Source organism: Gracilinanus agilis, chromosome 2, assembly GCF_016433145.1.
Source record: "Gracilinanus agilis isolate LMUSP501 chromosome 2, AgileGrace, whole genome shotgun sequence".
NCBI classification, from domain to species: domain Eukaryota; kingdom Metazoa; phylum Chordata; class Mammalia; order Didelphimorphia; family Didelphidae; genus Gracilinanus; species Gracilinanus agilis.
Window position 1 is genome coordinate 98,123,694 of NC_058131.1, and position 18,400 is coordinate 98,142,093.

General features: G+C 37.5%; 1 protein-coding gene across 1 annotated transcript in view; it reads right to left on the minus strand.

The window, feature by feature from the left end:
* FSHR (follicle stimulating hormone receptor) overlaps window positions 1-18,400 on the minus strand; it is a 291,199-nt gene that overhangs the window by 210,431 nt on the left and 62,368 nt on the right. Inside the window, exon 2 of the mRNA XM_044659472.1 lies at window positions 826-897. Coding sequence (XP_044515407.1) covers window positions 826-897 — 72 coding nt within the window. The remainder of the gene's footprint in view (window positions 1-825; window positions 898-18,400) is intronic.

The window sequence follows — 18,400 nt, forward strand, 5'->3', positions numbered from 1 at the left end:
GGGGGCAGCTGGGTAGCTCAGTGGAGTGAGAGTCAGGCCTAGAGACAGGAGGTCCTAGGTTCAAACCCGGCCTCAGCCACTTCCCAGCTGTATGACCCTGGGCAAGTCACTTGACCCCCATTGCCCACCCTTACCAATCTTCCACCTATGAGACAATACACCGAAGTACAAGGGTTTAAAAAAAATTAGGGTGTTGGACTCTTTTGGTTCTAAGACAGAAGAGCAGTAAGGGCTAGGCAATGGGGGTTAGGTGACTTGCTCAGGGTCACAAAGCTGGGAAGTGTCTGAGGCCAAATTTGAACCTAGGACCTCCCATCTCTAGGCCCAACTCTCAATCCACAGAGCCACCTAGCTGCCCCCTCAGTGCCTTTTTAGGTACGTTCAATGAACCTGTGAACTGAGTCCAGTAAGATTGGGAAAAGAACTAAAGAGATAGATTGGTACTCCTTTTTCCCTCTCTGAGAATTGGCAAGGGGGAGAGGTAGCACATCATTTTGAAATAATTCATCTTTGCTTACATTCGCACGAGGCCAGTGCTTGTTTATTTTGCTGACAGTGTGTACTGGCCAAACCCCCTTATCCCAGCACTATTTCTTACAACAATACAGATGTAGTGGTGACAGCTCTGTTTGGGAACACCGCATTATCTCCTCTTGTTTCAATTTCTCACAGATCTTTAACTAGATGAAAAACCTGCTCTGGGAGCAGGCCAGGCTGACTGCCTGGTTGCAGATCTGGGACCTACACTCAAGATGTTTCTTCAGTCCAGACAACAGCCAAACTGCTGCCTGCCTTAGCAGTCTGCTAATTTAATCAGGTACATACATTTTCTCCAGGTCCCCGAATCCTGAGAATGCTCCTCTTGGAATGACTTGAAGTTTGGTGAGGACAAACCTCCTAGAAGGAGAGAAAAAAATAGCACAGAGCATGGTTAGTCATTGACTCTGTGCCTGGCATGGACTCTATTTTACATTACAGACTGTGAGGGTTAAAGGGAAAGGCAAAGACAGAGTCTCTTTCTTCAGGGTGGCTTTTTTTTTTTTTTTCATCTAGCTGAGGAGACAAGACATTCACACAAAGCAACGGAACTAATAATGCAGGATCAGCCTATGACAAATGCCGAGCGAGTGGCTAAAGCCATACTATATCAGAATGCTGAATAAGATCCTAAAGGAGTGACTATTATTATATTTGGTATTATTGATACTAACAATATCATTCATTAAGTTTTAATAATAAAAGTATCCATATGGTGCTTTCAGGTTTGCTAGGCTATAAGTTTTATCCATATTACAAGATGTGTGCCCATGTATAGGATCATAATTACATATTACAAGAGGTGTGCCCATGTATTGGATAATAATAATCATCATTATCACAACAACTAACATTTATATACCACTTACTATGTGCCAAGCACTGTGTTAAACATCTTAAAATTATCTCATTTGATCTTGATAATAACCCTGGGATGTGGTGGTTATTTTTATCCCTATTTTACAGAGGAGGAAACTGAGGGGAAAAGAGGTTAAGAGACAGGGCTAAGGTCACATAGCTGGTAAGTGTCTTCAGCCATATATGATATGAATTCAGATCCTCCTGACTCCGGGCATGGCCCACTATGCGTGCATGCTACCACCTCGTTTGTATATTATTAAGCAAGATATATATTTCTACTTGGGTGTGTATATTTCTAGATTTTTTATAAAATGTCTCATTTTACAAAGGTCCTTTAGTAGCATTCTGTGCTGGGCTTCTGCTGTCCCCTACGCTTGTGAGGACACAGCTCCTAGCAAGATGTATGTGATAACCCATGAGGCCAGTCACCGACTGGATCTGCCCTGTTTTGACTCCTTAAACCACTCTGGTGTTTCAAATCCTAAAGCAGAGATCTTGAGTGAAAGAATGGTGAAAGCAACCTAGAAGCATCTGAAGTATAAAGACACAAGGACTGAATGGGTCCCTGTTGTGTCCTTCCCCTGGATGTGTTGTGGGTTGAGTCATCACAGGGTTATACAGGCTCTAGATATATGGTCCATGGGGAACACGGCAAACCATGAACTGGAGAGAGGAATTTTTAAAGGCAGCAGCTATGTGCCACCCTTGCCAGGATTTAATAGCTTTATAATGTGTATCCTTGTGAGCGCTGCTGATTAAAATGAAACCACAAATATATAGGTGTGAGCATGATGGTGTTTCTGTGCAGAATGGACTACAGTGTTCTCAGAAGAATTTGAACATAGTGTCTTCTTTCTGTTGCTATTCTCTGCCTTCCTCCTGGACTCCAAACACATACATGCTGTCGGGAATTAAAGGAAAGAGAGGTCTTTGGAGGCTGAGGTTGTGTGAGAAGACTTCATAAGATAACAGAAGAGGAACAAACACAACCTGGTATTATAACTAAAATGTTACTAAACTATAAATACTCTTTGATCCAATGATATTACTATTAGACCTGTCTATTTCCTGAGGAGATCAAGGTCAGAGAGAAGGGATCAATATATACAAGAATATTTATAGCAGAGTATTTTTTTAATAGTTACAAAGACCTGGACACCAACTTGCTGCTCAATAATCGATGAATGGATGTCTAAATTATTGCATATACATATGTCAGACTATTGTTGCATCATAAAAATGAAGAATGTGACATTAAGAGAACCTGGAAAAAACTTGTATGAATGGACACTTTGTGAAATAAGCAGTACCAGAAGAACAATTTGCATGATGACAAGGACAATAATATGAAGGAAAATAATTTCTAAAGACCTTAAAATTCTAATAAAAGAAATAAATGATAGAATCTTTGAAAGACAAATGATGAAAATTACTTTTACTTATTGATGGAGACGTAGTAGACTAGATATTCAGTATAAAATGTATATTCTTACACAAGGCCAATAGGCTGATTTCTTTTGCTTATCTCTACATTTTTGTAACAGAGGGAAGCTTCTAATGATGAGAAATGTAAGTGGTTAAATTTGTGATAGATATGCTCAAAAGAAGCATCAGTAAAGTTTTTTTAATCCTTACCTCTTAGAATAAATACTGACTATTGATTCAAAAGCAAGAACAGTAAGGGATAGGAAATGGGGTTAAGTAACTTGTCCAGGGTCACTCAGCTACAGCTAGGAAGTGTCTGAGGCCACATTTGAACTGAGGACTTTCTTTCTTTAAGCCTAGCTCTCAATCTACTGAGGTATCTAGATGCCCCCATCAATAAGTTGTTGTTTTTTTTTTTTAATTGACAGAAGGAAACAAAAAAGTATAGCAGGAGACACAAATAGGATAGTTTTATTACTACTCTTAAAGTTTCTTAAATGTACATTTATATGCATACATCTAAGGTTTAAATGTGCATCTGAATGCATATTTAAACCAAGCATATATAACAGATCAAATTTCTTACATGAACCACTTTATTTTTGTAAGATAAAGTGTTTGTTCTTGTGAATGATTAAGATCATAACAAAAAAGGAAATTAAGAGGAAAAAGACTAGCTAGAATTTCAGCTGGACCTTAAAGTTTGGTTAAGATCCGCAAACTCTTTTTGATGATCTCAAAGGTATCTTCCAGGATTAACTTGATGATTCTCTAATCTGAGAGCAACACAGCAGAGTAGTTATTGAGTATGAGGTTTGGGGAATCCCTACATTGGGAGTACTTGACTTTTCTGTAGGGAAAACTATATTTTGGTTCTTTGACTTCACTGGACAACCAGGATTCTGCTTTCTTTTTGTTTTAAACCCTCTCTCTACAAGATAAGAACAGCAATATTCTCTGTACATTTTGGTGTCTGATGTAGTTAAAAAATACTTCCACAGAATAATAGTAAACTATACAATCTTTCATTGTTCAAATGAACCTGATTGGAATGAATGGAGCCTTCTTGTTTTTTATTAAGTTGTTTGTAATTAAGCAGAATCACGTCACCTATAATAAAAATCATAGATTTGTAGCTGGAAGGGACTTTAGATGTCAAGTCCAAATCTCTTTTGCAAATAAGGAAACAGGTATTAAGAGGTATTAAGTAATTTGCTCATTATTATCCAGCTAATAATTGTTTGAGAATTCAAATCCAAGTCTCTTTACTTCAAGTCCATGATTCTGTCCATTAAACCACTCTGCCTCTGCATAACGTAACTAGGTGCCATTGAGATAAGAAAAGACTAGGTTGGTGAATTATATACTTCCAGTACCAATCATAGAACTTTTCCTCAAAATGAACAGAAGAATTAAGTTCCTCCATCTATTTTAGATCCAACATTTATTGCCTTTGTTAATGAATGCTTCTGGGTTAATCAGTGTCCATACTAGAAATGGAAAAAGACAGAGCTTTAATATAATACTTATATATTCAAATGAGATTTATTCAATGGATTTTTTAAAAATTATTAATTTCCTTTCCATACTTCTTAGAATCAATACTGTGTGTTGATTCCAAGGCATAAGAGAGGTAAGGGCTAGACAATGGGGTTAAGCGACTTGCTCAGGGTCACATAGCTGGGAAGGGTCTGAGGCCATATTTGAACCCAGGACCTCCCATCACTGAGCCACTTAGTTCTACCCTCAACGGGTTTTCTTTGAAGCCTATTTCCATTCCAGGAGGGCTAGAGAAAAGGAGAGCTGCAAAACTGCAAATCGATGCCCAAGGAATTGATCTGTGTTGCCGGGTTGCTGGTGGGGAGCTGAGAAGAGGTAGTTGCTCACCAAGATGACTTTTTTGATGACTCCTGTTGTCTGGACTAGGTCACATTTCTGATATCCTGGTCAACTTCCTTCATTTTCAGAGGCTATAGGACTGTGTTTGGTGGACAAGCAAAGTATTGTGTTACCTCTCCTAGTAGATCTGTCTTTGGAATGTTTGTGTATTTTAATTAGTTGAGAAAGAAATGAAAGGAGAAAAAAAGGAGAAAGTCTATCACTTTTTGATAACATTGGGCCAGTTTACAAAGAGATAGGGACCTTGACTCTCATGACTCTGAATGAATTTTGTGAAACCCTACCCTGCACAGCTGGTCCTGAGCTCATTCAAAAAAAAATAGAAAAGAAAAGAGTAGAAAAGATAAAAGGAGCCTGAGATTTTTCATGGCTTCACTTTCTGGTTTAACTTTTACTTAACTTAGCCAATATCCAGGAGGTAGAGCCTATATTGGTACAAGATAATATTAAGTCCAGGCTTTTTATTCAGTGCTTGAGATATAGGGGTGGTTTTTTTCTATGAGAGGGGCCAGCAGGGAATTGCTAGTAGAGGGCATTTGGGTTAAAATAGGAAGTATCACAGTTATCAGAAAGTAGACAAAGGACATAAAAAGGCTTCCATTATGACTATAGTTTTTTTTTTTTTCTTTCTGCAGAACCTGCTCCAGAAAATGCTACAATATGCCACCAAGGAAGCTCAAAAGGTACAAAAGGCAAAGTAACTTCAAGAGAATGAAATCACATTGTACCACATTGCCCTGGCAAACTCCCCTCTTCCCCAAAGTTAGGGAGACAAAATAAACATCAATAAAACAATTAGAGAATAGTGAAGGGCTCAGCGGATTGATTCAGTGTATGAGTAAATTTAGAATATGGAGATAATAGAAGGCTTCAGAGGAAGATGGGACTTTAGAAATCTAACATTAAAGTCAATTTACATCTAGAATCTTCTCTATGAAATAAGATATCTAGAGGAGGAGGCTTCTCCAGAATCTCCTTGTTTTCTTGATGTTGGCTGATATATAGCATAGTACCCAGGTCCCAGAACAGTGTACAGACATTTAAATGAGATCTATAATCATTCAAAAGAGTTTGACTCCTCTATTCCATAAAGAAAAATCAAAAGATTAGTGAAGACTGTCTAGATTGTGATATGCAATTGCATGGACACATTTTTATTCATATAAATATATCTGTATTTATAATTTTAATAGATTATATGATACATTGCATATTGTATCATATAACTAATTATTTAATATTAGACTATATAGAGCTTATCCTATTATAATTCTAACATTAATATAATATATTACATATGACATATGTAACAATAATATATCAGATCTTATAACATAGATTGTGAATTATAATATATTTATATATTCCCATACATGCCCATATTTACCTAGATATGAATATATTGTAGGGTACATGTATAAACATATATGGTGGATAGACCTATATTATATATGGTTATATAAATTCATATACATGCATGACTCTACATACCCCTATATTTATCTAGACAAACATACATTACATGTACAAGTACATCGAGATAATGTAGATAGGCATGCATAGGTTCATTTACATTTATATAAATACACATATTGCTGTATTTATGTATATAGCTTTACATATCATATATGTACATACACACAAATAGCTATAGATAGAATAGACAGGCACAAATATGTATATAGCATGTATATGCACATACATGTCCAACCAACATGTAAGCATATGATTATGCCTATGGATTTAGATTATAGATATGACAGAAAATTCATTTTTTTGAATATGTGTGACAGCACACATACTCTAGAACTGAGAGAGAGTAGATTGCATTACAAATGGGAAATTTGCCTTCAAGTATCCTGAATTTTTTCTTTTTTGTTACCATTTAAAAATATATATATATATAACATAATACAATATGTAATAACAAAATAATAAAATATATATGATTTGTTACAATATGTAATAAATTATAATAAATATACTTATCCAAGATTCACCAGTTTTTCTTTTAGCTATATGCAAAAATCTGTCTCATTTTTTTTCTCCTTCCTTCCACCTCCCCCCTTCCCAAGAAGGCATGTAGTATTATATAGATTGTAAATATATAATCATCTGATACATATTTCTCTACCTGTCATATTATGAAATAAAACATATTTCTTTTTGATAGAAACTTATCTTTTAAAACATAAACATTCTCTTCTTTCTTTAAAGTTTGAGTCACCCCATCTTGGTCAGGAATGTTGATCTGCTCCATGTCTTACACTTCCACCATACTCTCCTCATCAGACATGTTGGTGAATCCTCACTTATAAAGCCCAACCTGGCAATGTCAAACTCAGTGCTGTCATCTGCATAGCCAGCTGTGGCTCAGAGCTCCCAGGCTCAATACATCTGTCAGCCTCAGCCTCTCCATTAGTGTCTGAGATTAGAGACAGACATGTGCCACCACCCCTAGCATGATTATTCATTTAGGGAAGCTATGTGGCTAGGAGTCAAGGAACACAGTCTCTAAGGAATCAAAATTGTGGCTAACTTAAAAGAAATTAGAGAAGTTCATTATGGGCATAAACTGGATATAACCAACCTGTCATCATTGATGATTTTTATGAATAGAGCAAAGTAAAAAAGAGACATATGCCCTAAAAAGGTATGTATGTATAATAAGAAAGAAGGGAATGAAGGCTCACGATATTGTGTTAGTATTTATGTAGTCAAGGCCATAAAGTTAGGTAGAATCCTGGGAAATAATTTTTAGGCAAAAATCCCATAGGACAGAACTATAAGATATGTGCACATTTTGATCTATACTGAAGTATGGAGTTTTCCCATCAATTAGATCAGGGATTCATTAAAGTATCAGATGAGTATCAATGAGTTAGACGTTTTAGAAAGGATAACCAGGATGATGAAAGGTCTTAAGATAAAAATATATATGGATAGCACTGTCCTGAGCCACAATACTAAATTATACTACTGTATAAGAATAAGGTGAAGAAAATGGGGACATTTAGCCTGGAGAAGATAACACCAAGGAAAAGTTTGCTAAATTCTTCAAGTATTTGAAAGTTTGTCAGTGAGAAAAAGATGAGTCTTGTTCTGGTTGGCTTCAGAGAACAATAACTGATATTCATTTAACACTTAAAGTTTGCAAAGTGCTTTACCCGTGCAAATCTCTTAACAAACTTTGTGAGGGATGTGTTGTAATTTAACAGATAAGAAAATAAGAAAAATAATACAGGGTCAGATAAATTAAGTGACTTGAATATATTCACACAGATGGCAAATATGAGACATAGGATTTGAACCCAGTTCATGGGGAAATGGAGGACTTGATATTGTAAAAATGGGATTAACTCTCCCCTGTCCATTTTTAGATTTAATCACCAGAAGCATATACACCCCACTTATCTTTAAGTATGGGGAGGTCTGTGACCCACATGTGCTATAGTGGATGGTGAATCAGAATTGACTGAGTGCCCCCTGGGCAGTCCTAAGCAAAGCTATAGTTGCAATTGGTCCACCTAAAGTGGAAGGAAGGCACAAGAAGTGATGAAAGGAATGGTCTTTTTTTTTTAAAACCCTTACCTTCCATTTTGGAGTCAATACTGTGTATTGGCTCCAAGGCAGAAGAGTGGTAAGGGTAGGCAATGGGGGTCAAGTGACTTGCCCAGGGTCACACAGCTGGGAAGTGTCTGAAGCCAGATTTGAAACTAGGACCTCTTGTCTCTAGGCCTGGCTCTCAATCCACTGAGCTACCCAGCTGCCCCCAGGAGTGATAAGGGAGGCAATGGGGGTTAAATGACTTGCCCAGGGTCACACAGCTGGGAAGTGTCTGAGGCCAGATTTGAACCCAGGACCTCCCGTTTCTAGGCCTGACTCTCAATCCACTGAGCTACCCAGCTGCCCCCCAAGAAATGGTCTTTTAAAGTGGCAAGAACTTCCTGTGACCAGCTCTTTCACCTTCAACTTGACTTTGAAGGAGCTCCAGCTTGGGACATCAGACTGCTCTTTGATCTTCCTTTAGGACTACCATGTGAGTGAGTGAAAAAGGCTGACTTCTTTCCTGGCTTTTCTGGATATACTATCCTCCAGATAGGCTGCTCCTCTTGGAGGAGGCCTCATGGCTAAAACCCTTGTTTAATTTACTTCTGGGCCCCCTTTGTTGGGGCCTCTGAAGCCCTGCTTTGTTTGGACCAGGCTGCAGTAATTATCTAATCTCTCTCATTTTCCTTACTGTCACTCTTTCTTTCTATTTTATAAATAAATTGCTATAAAGTCATTCTTACTTAAGTAATAATTTTGGTGACCACATTTTAATATATTTAGTCCAACCCTTTAATTTTTAACCCTTACAACAGGGGTCAGCAATGTATGGCTCTCGAGCCATATCTGGCTCTTTTGAGGAGATTCTCTGGATGGAACTCTAGGTAAGACTTCTATACTTTGTGACTAACTCTGAATTGAAAAGACACTATTTTGAAGCAAGTAGGTGGCTCAATGGATTGAGATCCAGGCCTCAAGATGGGATGTCCTGCTTACAAACCTGACCTTAGACACTTCCTAGCTGTTTGGTCTTGGGCAAGTCACTTAACCTCCCTTGTCTAGCTCCTACTGCTCTTTTGCCATCAAGCCAATACACAGTATAGACTATAAGTAAGGTAAGGGTTAATAAGGGGAAAAATGACACTATTTGGTGGTTGTGGGCTATCCTTTTCCCCATTCCTTTTCTAGAATATCCCTAGAAATTCAGCAGTGTTTCTAGTTAAATTATCAGGGCCAATCAAAGACTTTTCCAGTTTCAACTTTGATGGAAAATTTTAGTAAATGTTCAAGTCCATTTCCTGCATTGCTTATTGGCTCCTAAGCATAACTGATTCTCTTGGATGCAGTAATTAGTTTCATAAAAGTCCTTTATGTCATCATTCTGAACATTACTCCTCCTAAAGGCTAATGAATAGGGAAGTAAGTTTGGGATACTGATTTGAAATTTTCATATCTATTCCATAACCTTCAAGTTGCATTTTGGATTAAATTCCAGATATTCCTCTTTGGTTGTCATTGCCTTGTCCCTCTGAAAGCTAAGATATATGTAGGAGATCTAGTGGTAGATAAGAAAATCTGGTTTCCCTTGGTTTCTATCATACTGCTTATTCCTGGATCTCCTATCTATCACTCATCTAACTATTCCTTTTGTTTCCTTTGTTGAATCATCATCCTTCTACTTACCAAGTATGGTCTCCCAAGGTTCTGCTGAATATACTTGTCTTTTTTCTCTACACTTTGTACTTTGGTAATTTCATTAGCTCATACAGATCTACCTATCATCTTTCAGGAGATGGCTCCCTTAATAATTTACCCAGTTCTCATCTCTCTGTCAGGTGGCTAGATTGTCAGGTATTATCTTCTGGATATGTTATAGGAATCTCAAAATCAGTAGAAGCTATCATATGCCCTCTCCCCAAAACTCATCCCTTCTCCAAATCTCCCTTTTTTGTAAAGGTACTATCCTTCTTTTTGTCATCATTTTCATTTTTTTAAAAAATAAAATCCTTATGTTCCATCTTAGAATCAAGAGTATGTATTGATTCTAAGGCAGAAGAGTGGCAAGAGCTAGGAAATGGAGATTAAGTGAACTGCTCAGGGTCACACATCTGTGAAGTGTCTGAGTCCAGTTTGGGATCTCCTATCTCTAGACCTGGATCTCAATCCAATGATCCAACTAGGTCCACTCTATGCCCCCCCCTCCCCAAGCCTGCTCCATCATCCTTCTAGTCAGTTAAATTCATGACCTTGGATGATTCCATCCTTGATTCTTTCCCCTCTCTAATCCACATAATATCTTAACAGTTACTACATGTTTTGGTCTCCATAATCGGCTTTGCCCTCTTCCCTCAACTCACATAGGCACTACCTATTTCAATCTCTTACCAGCTGCTTTCCTAAAAAAATTGGAAAACTTTTGTATTGAGATCTCTTTGCTTCCTTTATCTCCCTACCTCCAATCCATCCTCCACTCATCTGCCAAATTGATAATAATAAAACACAGATGTGACCTCATCACCACCCCCCAAACTAAAAACCTTTCAATGCCTCTCTATTGCCCATAGGATGAAAAATAGCCTGGCATCTAAAGCTCTTCACAGATCTGGTTCCCACTTACCTTTTCACATATTCATAGAATTCCCTTTCCCTTACATACTTTCTGGTCCATTCAAAAAGATCTGTTGGCTGTTTCCTGTACCCAGCATTTGACTCTCACACCCCTTGTTTTTGTACAAGTGGACCCTTCACAGGTGGAAAGCACTCTCTCCCCAATCCAGTTCTTTTAGAAGCCTTAGCTTTGTTTAAACTATGAACTAAAACCTTGTCTTCAGCAGGAAGTTTCTCCCTGTTTCCCTTAATTCTAGTGTGTTCTCTCTATTGATGATTTCTAATTTACCCTGCTTATTGCTTGTTTGTACATAACCATTTACAGGTTGTCTCCTCCAATGGACTATGAGCTCTTTGATAGCAGGGACTCTTTTTTATCTTCTTTGTATCTCTAGTAACTAGCAGAGTACTTGGCACCTATTAGGCATTCAATAAATTCTAAATGACTGACTCTTTCTACACAAGTCTCTTCCTGATTCTATATTCAGGCCTTGAAATTCTTTGATAGGATTTTGAGTATAAATGTACCTTCTTTTCTGAGGCATATAACTCCTATAAACTCCTTGAGGTCAGGAAGTATTGATTAATTGAGGATTCTGGTTAATCTGAGTTATATTGGCCCCATGTCTCACCTTGAATATAAAAGGAACTACATTGCTCGGGAAATATTACATCATTTGGGCTATGAGACCTTCCTTTTGCTTGGGAATTCTTCATCATATTTCATAGATGAGCAGAGAGAGAGAGTATATTTTTGCTAAGGAAGCACAAGTCATCAAGATTGCTCTGAGAATGAATCTTTCCCCACAGTGTCACAGGTTTCCTAGTTTTCCTTCCAAGATAACTGGGATAGGATGTTGTTCTTCGTTTGTTTCATTTGTGTCTGATGCTTTCTGACAGCATTTGGGGTTTTCTTGGCAAAGCTCCTGGACTGGTTTGCCATTTCCTTTTCCAGCTCATTTTATAGATAAGACCAGGATCACATAGCTAGTAAGTGTCTGAGGTCAGATTTGAACTCAGGAAGACGAGTCTTTCTGACACCAGTCCAGGTAATCTATCCATTGTGCCACTTAGCTCCCTGGGCTAGGAAGAGATCCTTATTATTTCAGAGCTTTGGGAAACTTCTGGATTTCTTTGAAAGTGCTCTCATTCTGTGATGAACTGGTAATCCATTCACTCTTGGCCAAATGCAATTTCCTTGTTTGGCTTAAAGGAGAGAGTTTAAAAGAACCTATAAAAAGCTCATTCAGCCACTTGGCAAATAGCCAGTTTTCTTCTTGGGAAAGCCACCTTTTGATAATATCCCAAGTGTAAATGACCTGGACACATACGGACTTTACATTCTTTAAGAATTTATGTGAGTTTAAAAAATCCATGGAAAAATGTTTTTCTAGACATGTTGGCCTTTTCCCTAAATTCTAAGAGCTTTGGCTTTCTACTGTTAGGTCAGGCTCACCATAGTTAACTATCTGAGGGTGTGGATATACAAGCTGACTGCAAGAAAGGACTGAACTAAAAATCTGCATCATTCAGTCTAAAAGCTCTGTCACTAAGGTGGAAAATGGTGAATATCCAAATCGGCTCTCTACACTATACTTTCTCTTCTCTCTCTGCCATAGTCTTTACATCTTTGTCACATCTAAGTAGACACAACCCATGGACCAAAATTCTATACATTTCCATACTTTTAGATAGAAATGTGCTTAACATGCCATTCTCCAATGTCTGACACAGATTTGTGAATTTGTTGAGTAAACATGCAGTATTGGAGGGGAATGCTCATAGGATCACAGAGTTAAAACAGGAAGAGCCCCTAGAGGGCATCTAGTTCCAATTCACATGAAGCAACAGGTGCCCAAAGGTTAAACAACTTATGTAAGGTCACTTAGGCAATTACATCCTTTTAAGCTAAGTTCTTTGACTACAAAGTCAAGGGGTATTCTGTGCACAGTAACACATTCTGTCCTGTTACTTAATTGGAGCAGCCAGATGGCACAGACCACTTAAGCTGGAGCCAGGAAGTCCTGAGTTCAAAAATGTCTTCAGACACATACTAGCTGTGTGACTCTGGGCAAGTCACAAACTCTGTTTGCCTCAATTTCCCCAGATGTTGAATGAGGGTAACAGCAGCACCTTTTTTCCAGGGTTGTTGTAAGGACCAATTAAGATGATATTTGTAAAGCTTAGCACAGTGACTGGCAGGGAGTAAGTGCTTAATAAATGCTTATTCACTTCCCTTCCTCTACTTTTGAGAGACTGAAAAGCAAACCCAGACCTGGCCTCAGATTTGTTTCATTGTGGTTAAGAGAAAAGAAAAAAAATGAGCTTGTTATTTTAAAGGGAACCTTTCCTTAACTTCTATTTCTACTCTATCCAATACTTATTGAGGCTGGGCTGGTTGAATTTGAAATCTGTAGACTAAAAGCCTGACCTTCAGATATGTCTATACAAATTTTGGCTGAATCAGGGTGAAATTCAGCTAATCATTCAGATCCTACTGATGTATAGGAGCAATGTGAAGTAAAGAGTCCTGGATCTGATGTCGGAGGTTGGGGAATTCCAGTTCTGCCTCTGCTACTTAGAAGCTTATGAGATTTGTAAAATGACTTATGCGATCTTTGGCAAGGCACATCTTCTCTGGTCCTAAATTCCTCATCCATAAAGTGAAGCAGTCAGACCACACAGCCTATAAAGTCCCTTTCTGGTTTAAATCTCCCATCTTACATTTGTGTAGTACATTGTTTCAGATAACAGCTTCCTATTTGGGAGCTCAATTGGGAGCTGGTTTTGTTTCCATAATGTCAAACAGTTAGATACTTCCAAATAGATTTTTAAATAGATGTGGTCATATTTTCCCCTCAAAATGTAAAATTAAGGGAAATTTGACTCCCTAAAGTTAATAATAACCAAGATGATGCTACCTGGGTAATGATGCCCATGTTACCTACTTCACAGAGTTAAATTAGATTTAAAAGAAATAAAGATATGAAATACTTTATTACCAGTTCATATATTATTAGAATTTTTATTTGTTGTTCAGTCATCTTCAATCATATCTGAATCTGGGTGACGCCATTTGGGGTTTTATTAGCAAAGATACTGGAGTGATTTGATATTTTTTTCCCAAGCTCATTTTATTGATGAGGAAATTGAAGCAAATATGGTTAAAGGACTTGTGTAGGGTTATTTAGCTAGTAAGTGTCTGAGGTCACATTTGAACTCAGAGTTTTCCTGACTCCAAGCTAGGCACTCTATTCCTAGCTACCCAGAATTTTTATTTCCGTCCCTCAAAAACTTTGCCCACATGGCCATTCCTCATCGTTATTTCCAAGTCTGCTTTCTTTAAAAGCCATTTCAAATGGCTGTTTTGGATCTTCTCTCATTTAACTTGCATTGATGTTCCCTGATCTTAACATTAGTAATGGAATGGAAAATAGAAATATGGGCTTCTGTTGGCAAGGGTATATCATTCTTGACTTTATCTTCTTCCTAAAACAACTGCATATTTAAGGTTCCCATACTTTTACTACTGCCTCTTCCATTCATATAGCATCTCTGACTATGTCTTGTTTTCAAATATCCCACACCCAACCTGCTCATATCTGTCTGAATCTCAAGTCATGATCCTTTTAGCTAAGATTGAAACAGATTAGATTAAGAACCATCATAATATTCCAGAAATATTTATGAAAATCCAAGTGTGGTTGAATTCACTGTAGGGTGACTTTGGTTCTAGGTTCCTGAGGGCTACAGTGCTTAATAGTGCTTGTAGACTGAGTGACAGAATGCATGATAATATTTGCCCCACTCAGCCTTGAGGTTGCTATGGAGACCACATAAGATAATATATGTGAAAGTAAACTGTAAAACACTGTATGCATATGAAGTCCTATTGTTCCAGAGATCTGGAGGCCAGTGAGACCTCATAGGATTTACAAGTCATACTTGTTCTCCTTGCCCATGGGGTCACTTTTGTAACAAGGTGTTTGCTAAATAAGATTCAGAGCTCCATGTCCACTAGTTTTCTTGGCTATCAGCAACTTTGGGTTATTGGAAAGGCTTAAGACTGGCCCACTTCTGGTTTCATTTATTTATTTATTTGCATTTTTAAATACTTTTTTATTTTTAGAAAAATTTTCCATGGTTACATAATTCATGTTTTTACTTTACCCCATAGTCAAGACTTATTTACATATTATTGATAGTCACATTGGTGTGGTCTTTTCGGGTCAACATCCTCAATCATGTCCTCATCAACCCAAGTGTTCAAGCAGTTGTTTTTCTTCTGTGTTTCCACTCCTGTAGTTCTTCCTCTGAATGTGGGTAGCGTTCTTTTCCATAAATCCCTCAGAATTGTCCTGGATGATTGCATTGCTGCTGGTACAGAAGTCCATTACTTTCGATTTTAACACAGTGTATCAGTCTCTGTGTACAATGTTCTTCTGGCTCTGCTCCTTTCACTCTGCATCAATTCCTGGAGCTCTTTTTCAGTTCACATGGAATTCCTGCAGTTTATTATTCCTTTGAGCACAATAGTATTCCATCACCAGCATATACCACAATTTGCTCAGCCATTCCCCAATTGAAGGACATACCCTCATTTTCCAGTTTTTTGCCACCACAAAGAGCGCAGCTATAAATGTTTTTCTGCAAGTCTGTTTATCTATGATCTCTTTGGGGGTACAATCCCAGCAATGGTATGGCTGGATCAAAGGGCAGGCATTCTTTTATCACTCTTTAGGCATAGTTCCAAATTCCATCCAGAATGGTTGGATCAGTTCACAACTCCACCAGCAGTGCATTAATGTCCCAATTTGGCCACATCCCCTCCAGCATTCATTACTCTCCCCTGCTATCGTTTTAGCCAATCTGCTAGGTGTAAGGTGGTACCTCAGAGTTGTTTTGATTTGCATTTCTCTAATTATTAGAGATTTAGAACACTTTCTCATGTGCTTATTGATACTTTTGATTTCTTTATCTGAAAATTGCCTATTCATGTCCCTTGCCCATTTAGCAATTGGGGAATGGCTTGATTTTTTTATACAATTGGTTTAGCTCCTTATATATTTGAGTAAGTAGACCTCTGTCAGAATTTTTTGTTATAAAGATTTTTTTCCAGTTTGTTGTTTCCCTTCTGATTTTGGTTACATTGTTTTTATTTGTACAAAATCTTTTTAATTTAATATAATCAAAATTATTTATTTTACATTTTGTAATTTTCTCTAACTCTTGCTTGGTCTTAAAACCTTTCCTTTCCCAGAGATCTGACAAGTATACTATTTTGTGTTCACCTAATTTACTTACAGTTTCCTTCTTTATATTCAAGTCTTTCACCCATTCTGAATTTATCTTGATGTAGGGTGTGAGATGTTAATCTAAACCTAATTTCTCCCATATTGTTTTCCAATTTTCCCAGCAGTTTTTGTCAAATAGTGGATTTTTGTCCCAAAAGTTGGGCTCTTTGGGTTTATCTTTGCAGATGATATGATGGTCTACTTAAAAAATCCAAGAGAATCAACTAAAAAGCTAGTAGAAATAATCAACAACTTTAGCAAAGTTGCAGGATACAAGATAAATGTACATAAATTATCAGCATTTCTGTATATTTCCAACACATCACAGCAGCAAGAGGTAGAAAGAGAAACACCATTTAAAATCACCCTAGACAATATAAAATACTTAGGAATATATCTACCAAAACAAACACAGGAATTATATGAACGTAACTACAAAACACTTTCCAAAGAAGTAAAACTAGATCTAAACAATTGGAAAAACATTGAGTGCTCATGGATAGGATGAGCTAACATAATAAAAATGACCATTCTACCCAAATAAATTTACTTATTAAGTGCCATACCTATCAAACTACCAAAAACCTTTTTTTTATTGCATTAGGAAAAAACTATAACAAAGTTCATTTCAAAGAACAAAAGATCAAGAATATCAAGGGAAATAATGAAAAAAAAAGGGAAGGAAGATGGCTTAGCAGTACCAGATATTAAGGTATACTATAAAGCAGCAGTCATCAAAACAATATGGTATTGGCTAAGAGATAGAAGGAAGGATCAGTGGAATAGACTTTGTGTAAGTGACATCAGCAAAACAGTGTATGATAAACCCATTTCTGGTTTTATTGATACCACTTGTCCTATTCTCTGAAATTTTTCATATGCTTCATCAAGCTTGTCTCAGATACATATTTGAGCACTCAGCACAATGGTGGAAGAATAGGTGTTTAATACATGTTTATTGATTCATTTCTTCTTTTGTTTAACTTTTATTTCCTTATGGTTTTTAATAACAAATTTTAATTTTTCTACATTACACATCAGTATAATTCCTTAATATTTGTTTTCTGATATTTTGCAACCCTTGTTTCCTCCTCATCTCTTCCATCTCCTAAGAAGACAGATACTTTGATATAGGTCAGTGATGGCAAACCTATGGTATGGGTGCCAAAGATGGCATGTAGAATATTGCGAGCACTCATGCACCCTCCCTCCACACCCCCACACCCAGAGTTCATTACTAGGAAGGCAGAGGGACTTGGGTAGAGCTGGCTCCCCTCCCCTTCTCCACTGTGCCTAGCAGCCCAATGGGAGAGCTTAGGGGTAAGGTGGGTGACTCATAGTTGGCAGAACTGGAAGGGAATGAAGCAGTTGGGGGAGCCCTCTCTGAACTTGCTGAGGACACTCCTCACTTCACCAACCCCTCCTCTCAGCAGCCTAATGGGGGAGCTTTCTCCCTTCCCTGTGTGGGGTAAGGGTAGGTGAGGTATAACCAAAATGTGGTTGTGGAGAGGAGCATGGCACTGGGACTTTGGGGGTGGGGTGAGGGTGGAGCCTGGCACTCCATCTCTAAAAGGTTCACCATCACTGATATAGGTTATACACATATTATCAAATAATACATATTTCCATAATCATCATGTTGTGAAACAAGCCACATATTGCTTAAACTAGAAAGAAATTAAGGGAGGAAATAAAATAATGAATGGGATGTTTCAGTTTGCATTCACACTCTACCTCTTCCTTTTATTGTTTTTCCTCCATGAGTCTCTTGGAGGTGTCCTAAGTCCTTGCCTTGTTAATAATACTTATCACTTTTCTTTAGAATTGATGCTATGTATCAGTTCTAGGCAGAAGTTTGGTAAGAGCAAGGCAAGTACAATTAAGAAATTTTCCTAGGATCACACATGTAGGAAGTATCTGAGGTCACATTTGAACCCAGGACCTCCTGTCTCTATGTCTGTCTCTCTAACCACTGAGTAACCTAGTTGCCACTGATTGATTACTTCTGAAGTGTTCAAAGTGTTCAACTTCTCAAGTGTTCTGGACAAAATTAACTAGTGTGGGCAGATTATTACAATTGATTTAAATTATCCTTAATTTAGAAAATGAGGTGCTCAGATTCCTTAGATTCAGAAATGTTACTACATCCAGAATCATTCTGTAGAATTTTAGCACTTGATGTGACTTCAAACCAGGCAAAATTCAACTCACAACTGAAGCAAAAAAAA